General features: G+C 37.5%; 1 protein-coding gene across 1 annotated transcript; it reads right to left on the reverse strand.

Moving 5' to 3' along the window:
* Window positions 1–1,601: 1,601 nt before the first annotated feature.
* On the reverse strand, window positions 1,602–4,958 carry LOC109002130 (probable xyloglucan endotransglucosylase/hydrolase protein 30). The gene is made up of 4 exons (XM_035687830.1): window positions 4,511–4,958; window positions 4,184–4,284; window positions 3,527–3,735; window positions 1,602–2,226 (listed from the first exon to the last, which is right to left on the reverse strand). The coding sequence occupies exons 1-4, from the start codon at window positions 4,716–4,718 to the stop codon at window positions 1,704–1,706; spliced, it is 1,041 nt and encodes a 346-aa protein (XP_035543723.1). The 5' UTR covers window positions 4,719–4,958; the 3' UTR covers window positions 1,602–1,703.
* Between the last annotated feature and the right edge of the window lie 9,100 nt (window positions 4,959–14,058).

The following is a 14,058-nucleotide window of genomic DNA, read 5'->3' on the forward strand; positions in this document are numbered from 1 at the left end:
TTGGGATACCAAAATTGCTGGTAAAGAAAAATTGTTTATTATTGGTGCAGGAATTACAAGCTAGCTATTCAAGAGTCCTTTTCCTCAAATGGTTGATGCATTTTACATATTTGCATGTTCAACATGTTTATAGGAAAGGCAATGGGGTAGCACATAGCTTGGCATGTTTTGCTTGGAATGTTGATGATATACTAATGTGGTGGGAACATGTCCCAATTTTTGTGGATCATGCACTTTGGTTTGATCAAGTTGCTATGTACTAATTTCTAATTATGAATGAAAGTTTGCTTATCAAAATAATAATAATAATAGAGATCAGTACACCAAAAAACAGAATTGAAATTAAAATTGGGATTATTGCTATAATATTGGCCTCATTGTTTTACAACATCATCCAATGATCGAGCTTTCTGCTATAATATGATGATTTATGCGATTAAAGAAAGGGAAAATGTTGCAGATGAAAAAAAAAATAGATATATAATATGATAATTAATTTAGCAGGCTATATATATATATATATATATATATATATATATATAACACTGAAATCAATTAATTAAAAAAATTTGTAGTTTATGAAATAAAATTATTATTTTATCATTTATATCAAATTTTGGATTTAACATGATACTCATTCAAAAAGCAGTATATATGTAGTTTATAAGCTATGACGATGTTGTATGCATATATTGGACTAATGAGAGAGCTAGCTAGCTAGCATGCATGCATCCTAATTTAATTGTCAAAAATATAAAAGATTAATTATGACTCTCCCGGCCAGTACTGATCATGATGATCTATGTATAAGATAAGCTCAAATTAATTGATATTGCAAGCAAGCATCCTTTTCAAAATATAATAGGTTAATGACTTGGTCTTGCTCGATACCACTACTCTAAAGATAACTTAGATAAGCCGGCCAAAACTAATGTCGTTTTTGTTCTAGACTTTCTATTATAACCATTCATGCATGCAAAAGATCAAGAAGATCATGAGGTGTACGTTGATCATAATCCCTAGTCTGCCATCAGCTTGAATATGATACATGAATGATGATTACGACATTCTAACTCTCTATTATTATTCTATTTTGAAGTCCAATCCTTATATTGATGTAATCATAGACGTAAACTGGTCCCAAAATTGATTATTGTGATTATAACTAAAAGAGATTGGAGTAAGCCAGTACTTAAATGTTTTTCAATTACATCAATCGAATTACTTAATTAAAAGAGATTTTTGGTTTTTTCCAAAGGGGCAAAATTAAACTATATATATATATATATATATATATATTTATATATAGGCCTAGAAATAATCATGCACCAAAAAATATTGATCAACTATAAAAATATATATATATATATACATATATATATATATATATATATATATATATATATATTGAAAGAACAAGCTAGCTAGATATTGCCATATATATTGGGATCATCGGCCGACCTTAAGCTCAGGTGGATATGTTCTCACAAGCTATAATGAGCTTTAACAAGAATACAATCAAATAAAATAAATACTAGGAATTATATATATATGTTTGAAAACATAATATATTTCCTTTATTAAATTTAAAAAATTAAAGGTAGCACACTCAAATAAGGATTTATATATTTTGCTTTAGTACAGAAAAAATGATATTAAAAAATCACAAAAAACACCCCTAACTTTTTCTTTTTATCAACATATCACATATTCGAATCAAACTCCGAATTAGAAGTGACTGGAGTCCGACTCCTCCGCCTCGACTGGCGGCGGTGGCTTCCTCCAAACTTAAGTCTTCCGGTGTCTTTGAACCGCCGCTTCTCCGAAGGAATAATAACACATTCTGGTGGCAACACAGGATACCTCAACGTATCATAGCAATAAGAGTAGTACATGAACTTTTGACGAAACTTTCGCATGGCGAGACGACGCTCAGGCGTCACAATGGCATAGTCTTGACTGTTAAGGTTAACATCTTTTTCAACGCAAACTCCAGCATCCGAGACTTGCTGGATAGGGTCCGTGGGGCAACCCTCGAGGACAAGGTCCTTGAACTCGGCTACAAAGGGTGCATACTTGTAGTTCACTTTGTATTTGCCGCCAGATGTGGCCCAATTTGAAGCGTCCCATATGGTGGTGTACAAAGACATTGGCTTTGATGGGTAGTCACCGCCCATTGCATCATTTCTTACAACCTCTCTGATAGGAACTTCATCAATGTAAAATCTGTTGATCATCATCCGAAAAAACACTTAGATCGAAGTTTATGCAAACAACACAAGTTCTATGTAATTGGAAAGTCAAAAAACACATGCAAGTTCTAGATTCAAAGCTATAATTAATAATGTCAACAACAATTTTCTACTTATAAAATCATGTATTAGGTAAGGAAAAACAAAAAAAGAGTTAATAATGTTTGAATCGTTATGTGAAGTGAACATGCGGCCAGCCTACAATTAAAATAAGGACTTCAATTTTGATCAAGTCTAAAGGCCGTTTTCGTAGATGGATGAAGTTTGAAAAAAGTATCGGCAGGTAGGTGGATTTTTGCCGCTGTTACATAGGAATCTAAGGCTCTATATATAGATTAGCAAGGCTGCTAGCCCAATACATTAAATAAAATCACATGCTTACATAGACCAGATGTACACTAGTTATAATTAATTCCTTGCTTTCCCAAGGGGGATGGGGTGTACGTATACCAAATGTTGAGTACTGCACGGCCAAATTTTGACTGCAACTTCCGGTCTGAATATAGCATGCATAGTACGTACATACACACACATATATATAAACATGCATGTTAAAGTATCGAGCAGTATCCAGGCTCGATCCAACTCGGATTTGAGACGAATTAACACTAGGTACGTATCAAATAATAATAAGAACCTTTATACGGTTGAGATAAGATTTAATTTATAACAAATTTTGACAGGGGAGTATGAATTTTCATGCAAACTTACAAATAAGAAAATTATATTAAACAAAATTCGAGAAAAATTGGTAATATTGATGATGATCATCATAATTAGTTAACTGCAAAAGATTTGTCAAAGTTGAAGGAAAAAATAAAGAAAAGTAATTGTTGTAGTCGTAAGTATATAAGTATTGTGTAATTATTTAAAAAAATAAATAAATATGAGATTTATATAATAAAGAATTTAATTATTTTAATAATAAATTTATTTTAAAAAATAATTATATAATATTTATAAACTGACGTTAGAAAATAAATAAGGTGACTTGATCAATAGGAAATATTAATTAAGCCTAACCGATACATATCTTTTTCATGTTCAATAATGAAACGACACTTGTCCACTAGCTATACAAACGTACACGCAAAGCCAAACACTTTCGTCTCCCACTCGTGATGTCAAACCAATATTTATGCAACGAATTAATGATATATATAAAGGTGTACGTACAGAGTTAACGACTAATCTCCAGTACTGCCAAAACTTCCAAAAGCAGGAAGAACAGTCAAAGTTGGGAACAAAATCAAAAGAATTATATATGAACTCACATGATGTTCTTGGCCGTCCAAAGGATGCTATAGCGATGAAATTCCTTGGTGGGATCGAACCAAAGGCGGTAACGCTCCTCCCTCCCACGGTTTGTGCTTCCATTTCCATACAAGTTAGTCTGGAACCTCCATGGCTTCCCTTGAAGGTTCCCTAAGAACTCGAAGTCCAGCTCGTCGTGACTCTTCTCGAATAAGTCACCGTTCGATGTCTGTCATAATATTAATGGAAGAGGATATCAAGAAAAATCAACGACGATTGTGGTTTGTAATCATTACGGATGATTACTGTTGAGCAGGGCATGATGGGCAGGTTGGACAAAAGAGAGAGAAAAAAAGATTACTTTTAAGATTTGAAAGATTTATGTTTACAATGGAAAGCTAGCTAGCCAGAGAAGGCTTTGGAATGTTACGTGTTGGCATGTGTTTGAACACATAGAATCTGGAATTTGAAAATTGGCCAAATGCATGGAATTAATTTGGATTGGTCGGTTGATGTCTCAACTATATATATAACTATTTCTTTTTTTTATGTTATCTTAACGAACAAACAAAGGTAAGAGTAATTAATCTGGAACACTTTTTCCTTTTCCGACAACTATTTTCTACCGAAGGAAAATTAAGTCGAAGCAGATCAACTAAAACGATGTTATCACCTACATAGAACGCAACGCAGATGCCAGCAGTGTAATCGGACGGCAACTTGATATTCGCGCTGAAGAACCCATGTTTGTATAGTTTGGAGGAGATGAAGCCCGAACCTATAAAAAAAAAAAAATTAAAAAAAAACCCTGAATTAATTGATCATCAGGAAAATTAAAAAACAAACTTGATTCTTTGTTTCTTTTTTCCTTATGATCAGAAGAAAAAGCTATATACCCTGTTAAATATAAAATATAGAAATACATACGTACGTAAATATAGATAAATATATATGAGATGATATATGAGATGTTAATTAAGTTGTATATATATATATATACGTACCTGTGAAGCGGTCGAGAAGGAGGCGGACGCCTTTGCCGTCGGGAGAGCGAACGAGGTTGCCGTCGCCGAAGAGAGGAAGGTAGCCTTGATTGAAAGGAATGGTGGAGACGTTGAAAGCTGAGTTGGCAATGGAGAAAAATAGGGGGAGAAGGATGGTAAGGAACACGAACCATGTATCCGAGCGTCCAAACCAACGTAAACGATCCATGTTTTTTTCCCTTTTGTTTTCTATTTCCTACGTTCTCTCTCTCTCTCTCTCTCTCTCTCTCTAGACTCTCTCTCTTGCTTTGCGTTCTCTGCAAGTTTATATACACACAGAACAACAACGTCAACGGAAGAAATTAAATGCGAATTAACAAAGGATCGATATAACGAGAGACATGAGATAGAGGGAGAGAGAGAAGAGAAAAATAAATGGTCTTTGGCTGCTGAAGTTTCTTTATTTCGTGTACGAGAATGCCCTCGTAATGCTGAGATATTATATGGTGTGGCCATGCAGTGGCCACTGTGGAGGATAATTGTTGGAATTAGTTTCTGATTATTTTTAGGAAATTTTGTTCCAACATCTCCATTTGGATTTAGGACACCCCATTGTTTTTAGCAATAACCTCCTGTTGATCACCACGGTTTCATGATCTAGACAGTAATCTGGCTACTCTCTGAATCATCTTATTTCTAGAAAGAGTCTTTATATAATTTTAAGATTTACAAGTCTCGTATGCTCATTTTAAGAAAAAATCTTTTAAATTAGAATCCACCATTAAAAGATTTTTTCATGTGGGTCTAAATTCACTTATTTTTTAAAGGGAGTATGAAGGATTAGCATATCTTAAGACTGTAAATTATATATATCATTTATCTTTATATATATTCGGACAATAAAGAGTGATTGCTAAAAAAAAAAAAAAAAGATACAAAATCCTAAGTTCAAATAACGCATTGGTACTGGAACAAAGTTTTCTTATTTTTAATCATTGGTGTTAATAATATATCAAATATGGGATTGGATAATATGATATTTCATGATGAATAAGCTATTTATATGGTCCATACGCAGTTGCCAACAGTGGATGATCAGGGGCCACTTGGGGAGGGCGTTATCGAGTATGCATGAGTGGTTGGATATATATATATATATATGATTAATTTAATCCTCTTTTTAGTGTTTTATAATTATTGGTGGATTATTAATGATTGAATCTTATCTCTATCAAAGGGTACGTTTGGATAATTAATAGTATTTTTTTTTAAGAGAAATGATACTTGCAGTCGTGAGTGTTCAAGTGCCGTGTAGTCGCTTTGAAAAAAGTGAATAAATATAGAACCCACTTGAAAAGAAATTAATTTTTTAATAGTGGACCCTACACTTTTTTAAAATAATTATACAGCATTTACGCATTTCACGTATGTAGAATTACTCTTTTTTTAATTGAAAGTACTTTTACGTCATGCAAGTGCCAACAATGGAAGTAGGGTTGTCTTTTCCTCTTTCTTTGGGGTCGAAAGTCAAGGGAAGGAAATTCATATATATGGGTTTCTTGTGCATATGGTGAAGGAAATTCCATGTAGCAAATGCATACATGGTTTCATAGCAAATGGTTTCTATTGGCCGGGGAATGAAAAATATAGCAAATATTGGTGTCATTTAATAATATCAAAGGCAACATTTATGGCTTCGCAACCAAGTAAAGTAATGATCAATTATTATATCTTTGTATATATTCTACTACAAGTTAGCATTTATAATTACTATATTTACTATTCTTCTTCTTCTTATTATTACCATTATTAATGTAAACACGGAACATATACGAGAGGATGATTAGCTACACTAGAACTGAGACACAGACCATACTTCAACGGGAGGCAAGAGTGGGGAATTTTCCGCAATGGGCAATACATTTTGGATCTTGCATCGACAATGAAGTAGCAAGTGGGGATTCTAACCAATTAAGGCTTTTCTAGCTACTGCTGATGATCTCTTTGAAAACAGGAGATCAGATCGAGCATATATTAAATATAGAATTCAAGTGTTTCCATCTTAAAATATATGCTAAGTACTCCTTTGTAAATTGTATGGAAATTAATCTTTAAATCTAGCTAGCAGTACTGTGAAGCTTGCAAGATATTTAAAGAGCCGGTTTTCCAATTAATTGAGTTGCATGAAATATACCTCTATTGAAGATTTCACCTCATTGCCCTCTTGTTTATATATTATATATATATATATATATATATATATATATATATATATATATATGGGTATACAAATTATGGCTCAAAGATTGATTTTTTTTTTCCTTCCTTTTCTTTTCTTTTTTGATGAGAGGAACAATAATGAATGGAGCTACTCTGCCGCCGAGCATGTATGGTTGGACTTGCCTCATAGTACATTTGCATTTTTTTTCTTTTTCCTTTAAAATATTTTGTAAACATCTTTAAACATTTTTTTAAATATACAAAATCACTAGTAATTACTTTCTTAATATTAACAATAAATAAATAAAATATATGAGCTGTGAGATCCATAATTTATGTGTTTATAATTCATTATTTAAATAGTGTTATTTTATTTGTGTTATTTTAATTATGTTGTTTATACTCTTGGTATTTTATTTTTAAGTGTGTTATTTTATTGTTATTTATTTTGGTATGTTGGGTTTTTATTATTATTATTTTTATATGTGCTTTTATTTTGGTGTAATTTTATTTGTAGTGGGTTTTATTTATTTGTGGGCTTTTTAATTTTAATTATGTGTTTTAGTATTGATGGGCCGTGTGTGTGTTTATGTGAATCCCAGCCCGTGTGTGTGTTGAGAGTGAAGCCCAGCCCGTTCGGTTTTGACCCAGCAGCCAGCCCAGCCAAGCCGTATTGCCAGTGCGGGCCGTTTGTGATGACCCAGCCCTCCCCTCTGATTAGTGGAACGGCGCCATTTGGAAGAGAAACCCTTAGGGTTTCATAAGGTTTTTCATGCGCCGCACACCCTTCCTCTCCTTCCTTCATCTTCTTCTTCCTTCTTCTTCTTCTTTCTTCTTCTTCTTACGGGCAGCACGCAGCAGCTTGCCGTGGGCCACCTCCACCTTCCCACGGCAGCTCCGTGTCGCTCGGTTGCAACCCGAGTGCTAGCTGTCCGGCTCTTACTACACGCGGCCACCACCTCCTTCCGCAAGCTCCTCGGTGGCATTGTGCTTGACTTCCGTGTGAGCTGCCCTTGCCGCCGCGCCACACGTCCGCTCTAGATCTTCTCCTCTGCCACGCACAGCGAGCTGCCATTTTCTCTTCATCTACCTGTGCGCCACGCACAACGCCTTCCACCATCACTTTGGCCTATAAATAGGCCACGGCATCTCCATTATTGGGAGGATCCGAGATCATCCTTCTCTTGAATTTTGGGTTGGTTATTTTTCTGTGTTTTTGGTTTGTAAATCTGTGAGGTGTTGTGGTTTTGTTGAGCTCTTTGTGGTTTCAAAATCTTGTATTTTGCTCGGATTCTTGGTATATTGTTGGGTTGTTTGTTGAGTTTCCATCTACTGGTGTTTTGTCACAACCCGTGAGTTGAGAGATCAGTTTGGCAGTGTTCTGCCGTGAGGCGCCGTGTGCTGCCACCTTGAGCAACAAACTTTTCTAGCGATCTTTCAGATTTATTCCCATTTCGTCGTGTGTATATAATTTTCTAGTTTAATAATATTGTTGTATTTGTCATTCATAAAATATTGATTGTATTGGTCTGTTGGAATTGGGCCTTGGGCCATTGAAGCGTTGGGTTATAAATTGTAGTTGTTGGAATTGGGCCTTGGGCTGGATTGGAGGACTGGTTACCCGTGTAAATATACAACTGTTCTTCTGTATTTATTTAAGATAATTAATTGTGTATTCCAATTAAATGGTGAATTGTATATTTATTGCTTTATTAAATTGTGCGGTGATGTCACGTTGTCTGTTGGAAATTGATACTGTTGCGTGGGTGCGTGTGTTTCACGACTCCAAGCCGAGATGGGGCATTATCTAGGTGGAGCTCCTCTAGTCACTCAGGAGCGTAACAGACTAACGTGACGTCCCCTGAGTTATCGCAGGGCGACAACGGGAACGGACGAGACGGTAACGCTCTCGTATCGATTCCGTGACCTTTTGGCTGGTGAGGTTAGAGGATACTTGGCCATGTACGTGCTGGGCGCGGAACTGGCATCGCTCATTATGAAGTCTCATGTACAGACGTTACCTGTGGTGTGACGATGAGAGTCAGGTCGTGCGGACAGTCCATAGGGGAGACCGTGGTGCATGTTTAATAAAATAATGGTTATGATTGGACCAAAATGGGATTTTTGGCGTGAGTGGTTTAAAAGGGTATTTTGGGAAAAAGAAGATGAGATGTTGTTTTACATATTATGTCCGTATGGGGATACGTGTTATTTCTTTATATCTCTTGGATGTTATTTTGGTTAATTACTTGCTAATATGTCATAATCTCATTGTGGTGTTTTACCCTACGGTTCCGTCTTATGGTGTCTTAGAGTCTGACGCAGAACCCGAGTTTGAGCCTGAGGGATCAGCTCCGCCGGAGATTTGATTTGCTGAGTTACTGTTCAGCGTTATGGGATTCATTTCCCTTATGTTATTTCCTGTATTTATTTTATCTGTCGGATAACTGTATAATTCTTGTAAAGTTACATTTATGTTTTTTGACAATTCTGGTACTTAATAAAGAAAGACCTTTTTATTTCTCCACTGCGAATATTATTTTGTACACTTGTTGCATGTTGTACACACTCTGAGCACTGGTCGATGGGGTGCGTGATCCGTGTGGTCATCATCCCGGTATCACGAACTCCACTTAAATAACACATGGGGATTGAGGGCGCCATATGAGCGATCAAATCCAAAGACAAAATCATTGGACAACCTAGCATTTTCCATAATGAATAACCTACCTTTTATTGAAAAAAAAAAAAAAAAAAGTAGGAGGGGGCTGGTTTTGGAAGAGAGCTTTGCTATTGCTTTATCCCACACACCACACTTATTTGTATTTTTTAAAAATTTTTTAAAAATGTTTTTGGTTATATTCTTCCTAAACTAATTGAGTTTTTCTATTCATCATCTATATATTACACATGCTTTGGTAAGGGAAAAATTAAAAAATCATGTGTGGTGTGTGCATGTGTGATGAGTAGAATCTTTCTTTGGAATGAGATCAAAGGTTGGGGTAAATACTAAAGAGTAATGCTATGTATAAGCCTCAAATAGATAAGTTTCATACAAATCCTTTATAAAAAAGTGGGTCTCACTAATAAAGAAAAATTTTTTTTTACACTTTTTTTATGCGGGGTCCACTTTTTTTTTTTTTTTATAAGGGATTGTATGAAATTTTTCTATTTGGAGTTTGTACAAATCATTTCTCAATACTAAATAAAATAGTTGGTAGCAGTTGGGCATTATTGTCAGGCATTGAAGGGCAGTTTTGGAAATGGAATGCGAGTTTGGTCTTTGGGTAACGGTCTGAACTCTGAAGTGGGAGACGGAAGAGGAGACTATAAAGTTTTTTGTGGAAGGTTTTTACTGTTTGGGTGCCGAAAAACTGCGTTCTGAGACTAACGGGGATGTTAATTAACGCCTTGCTATTTCCTGTTGTCTCTTGTTTTTCATGCCATTTTCTTCTTGTCTAAGAAAAATGATAAGCACACCACTAGTTTCCGATCTTAATCCTCTCCCGGGGGCCTGCTGGGTCGTATCATGGTATTGGGCTATAGCACGGCCCGAGGCTAAAGCAAATCCAAGCATATTCTTGCTAGCGCTAGAGGAACAACCACCCGAGAACTCCAGGATAAAAAATATCAGCTCATTCAAAGATAAGCTAAGCCCTAATATCTCGAAGGCTTGAATTTCAAATAACGGGTGAGATAGTTATCGCGTATTAACAGGAAGCGTCGTGAGCATTATTTATATCATCCAAGTATGATTATGAGCCCATCTAAATGGATTGTTGGAGAGATTCCATTACCTTTAGTTACTTAGGCATCGAAGGCGTTCCCACGAACCTCCAAGCCTCTTTCCTCTTTGGTTGCAGGTGATCGTGTGTGAGAAGATGTGAAACACGTCCTTAACAGTTGGCGCCGTCTGTGGGATCTATTTGTCCTACAACCAATGTGTTTTTCACATGCCCACCACTACTCGATCTCAAGCAACTAGAAAGTGATGTCGTGAGATATGGAGGGAAGGCTCGTAGGATGGAAGAAGTAGCGAAGAAACTTACTACCGAGGTGGAGTCACTGTGGAAGGAGAACAAGGCCCTTAAAGCAAAGAACGGGACATTAGGGGAGGACACGGCGCCTAGCCAGGCCAAAAGGGTTGAGATGGAAGCGCATAGCACTGGGGTAGGCAAGCCCCTCTGGAAAATGAGGAAACAAAAAAGATGCATCATAACCTGCGCAGCCTATGGATAAGTATGAGGGGATGGCCAAGAAAATAGGGATGTTTTCCTCGGTTGATCAACTGCTAACCAGCACCAATCTGCTATATAGCGCAGAAATCATGGCAGTATCGTTGCCACCGAAGTTCAAAGTCCCATCGATAGGGTCTAAAGACCCATTGGAGCATTTGGAAACCTGCAAAGCAAACATAAGGCTCCATGGGTTCCCCGGAGAGATTATGTGTAGGGCTTTTCCTTTGAATTTGAAGGGAATGGCTCGAGGATGGTTTGAGGCATTGTAGCGGGTGTCCATAGGAAGCTTTGAAGAACTAGGCAGGCAATTCGTAACCTAGTTTATGGCCAGTCAAAGGCGAAGGAGGCCAGCAGCATACCTATTAATCGTAAAGCAAAGGGAAGAGGAGAGCTTGAAGGTGTATCTGGCACAGTTCAATAATGAGAGAATAACAGCTGACGACCAAGATGAAAAGATCATGTTGGCTGCTCTGCTCAGGGGCATTTGGCCGAGGAGTCCTTTTATGGTCGAATTGGCAAGGAAGACCCCCTCCACTTTACGAGAATTTATGGACAAGGTAGACGATTTCATCAACGTCGAAGATACGTTAATCGCCTTAACTGCTAGATCGGAACGAAATGAGGAGCATGTGCCAAAAGGGGGTCTAAAAAGAGATCGGGGAGGAGGACAGAAGGGGAGGAGAGGCCAACACGAAGGAAGGCGAGAAAATCACATAAGGCGACATAGCGGCAATCATGTACATTATTCTAATGTGCATAATCAAGATAAGGTAAAAGAGACCAGGCGTGGCGAGGATCATAGGCGACAGGCCCAGAAATATGCACGTACCACAATGCAATCAGGCATAAAACTGAAGATTGCCACACACTAAAATAAAAGATAGAAGAGATGAGGGGCAATGGAGAGCTAGAACGTATTGTTGCTTGGAACGCTACTCCACCATAGCAATCAAGCGACAGAAAACAGGAGGGCAAGCCCCAACGGAGCAAGAGCCCAAGAAGGAGGGGATCACCAAAAAGAGGAAGGAGAATGCAAGAACCGCGAGATCGGCGTCCTAGGTAGGACATGGATCGAAGACATCCACTACTAGGAGAGATACGAAAAATTGCCAGAGGTGGCTCAACTTCCTCCAGGAGGAAGGCGTATGATAGGTGGACAAGGTACGAGGAAGTATACAACGTAGAAAGACCTGTCAAGCAGCCTCGAATACAAGTTTCTTTTCTCCCACAATCTCTTTTGACGATGATGATTGTAGGGGAGTAGTTTACCTGCAAGATGACGCATTGGTAGTGACAATGCTAGTAGCGAATTATACCACAGAGAATATTGATCAATAATGGGAGTTCAGCAGATGTACAGTTCTGGGACGCCTTCACAAGAATGAGAATCAATGTAGACCAGCTACGCCCAGCCCCAACTACTTTGAAAGGGTTCATTGGGGAAGCAGTACAGCCCATGGGGTCTATCATGCTACCAGTGTCAGTAAGGATAAACACCCACCTCGCCACCACCATGATGAAATTCTTAATGGTGAGGACACGATTAGCGTATAACGCTATCATCGATTGACCCACGTTGAATGCTTTAAGGGTAATCTCACCTCTACCTATCATCTGAAAATGAAGTTCCCCACGAAGGTAGGGATTAGTGAAGTGCGCGGTAAGCAGGTACTTGCCCGAGAATGTTGCATTCAGGAGCTCAGGTAAGGGGAGAGAGATGTGAAAGTAGTCGAATTGGGAGAAGGTGTCATCGTTGTCCTTCCACCATCACCAGAAATATTTATGACTGAGGCAGAAACAAGAGACGAAGACGCCTTGAGACAAGGGGAAGCAGATGAACCCTTAGAGCTTGTCAACTTTGATCCAGCCCAACCCAAGATTTATGTAAAGATTGGAACCAAAATAATGAGAGAGGAAAGGCGGAAACTGACACAACTCCTCCTCGAGTACAAAGATGTCTTTGCATGGAGTCATAAGGACATGCCAGAAATTGGCGAAGATGTTATAGAGCACAAGTTGAACGTCAGCCTAGAACATGACCAATCAAACTGAAGAAAATAAATTTTAGCTCCGAGAAGTACAAGGTGATTGCAAAGGAGATAGATCGGTTGTTAGCAATCGGGTTCATTAGAGAAACTCAATACCTTGAATGGTTGTCAAATGTAGTGTTGGTGAAAAAGTCCAACGGGAAGTGGCAGATGTGCGTGGAATTTACGGACCTTAGCAAGGCCTACCCGAAGGATAGCTTTCCTCTTCCGCGAATAGACTTGAGAGTTGATGCCACATTGGCCATAAAGTATTGAGCTTCATAGATGCCTATTCAGGGTATAACCAAATTAGGATGAGTCAGGCCGATCAAGAAAATGTAGCTTTCATAACCGATCGGGAATTGTACTACTACAAGGTCATGCATTTTGGTCTGAAGAATGCGGGAGCAACGTACCAAAGACTGGTAAACAAGATGTTCAAACATCAGATAGGCCGAAGCATGGAGGTGTATGTGGATGACCTATGGGTGAAAAGTATGGAGTTCAGAAAACATGTGGAGGATCCAAGGGAAGCCTTCGGCGTGTTACGTCAGTACAAGATGGAACTTAATCCAACTAAGTGCGCATTCAGAGTGCAATCGGGCAAATTTTTGGGGTTCACGGCAAAGTTTTGAATATCATTTCGATTAAGGAACTGGAATGAAATATTTCGGTACCGGTACCATTTTGAGATAGTCTATATATAGATAATTTAATTATATATGTATAAATTATATTTCAAAATAACATCAATGCAAGTCTTAAAAAGTTAAAACACATATTTATAAAACTCAATAATACTTCTAATTTCCCAATTCAACTATTAAAAAAAATAATCACTCATATTCATCACAAAAATGGGAGTAGGGATTTGATTTTCAGTCCTGGAGAAAATGAGATTAAAAAAATTTAAGAAATAGTCTTCAGATGTGAGAATTGGAGTGAAAATTATAAAAATACACTGAAAATACAAAATTACAACCGGCACACTGAAAACTGGCCAGTCCATCGAAAATCGGTCGGTATTGATCAAAATGCACCGAAATGATCGTTATTTGATCCGGTACAAAATACTTATCTCCCC

This window comes from Juglans regia, chromosome 2 (genome assembly GCF_001411555.2).
Source record: "Juglans regia cultivar Chandler chromosome 2, Walnut 2.0, whole genome shotgun sequence".
NCBI lineage: Eukaryota > Viridiplantae > Streptophyta > Magnoliopsida > Fagales > Juglandaceae > Juglans > Juglans regia.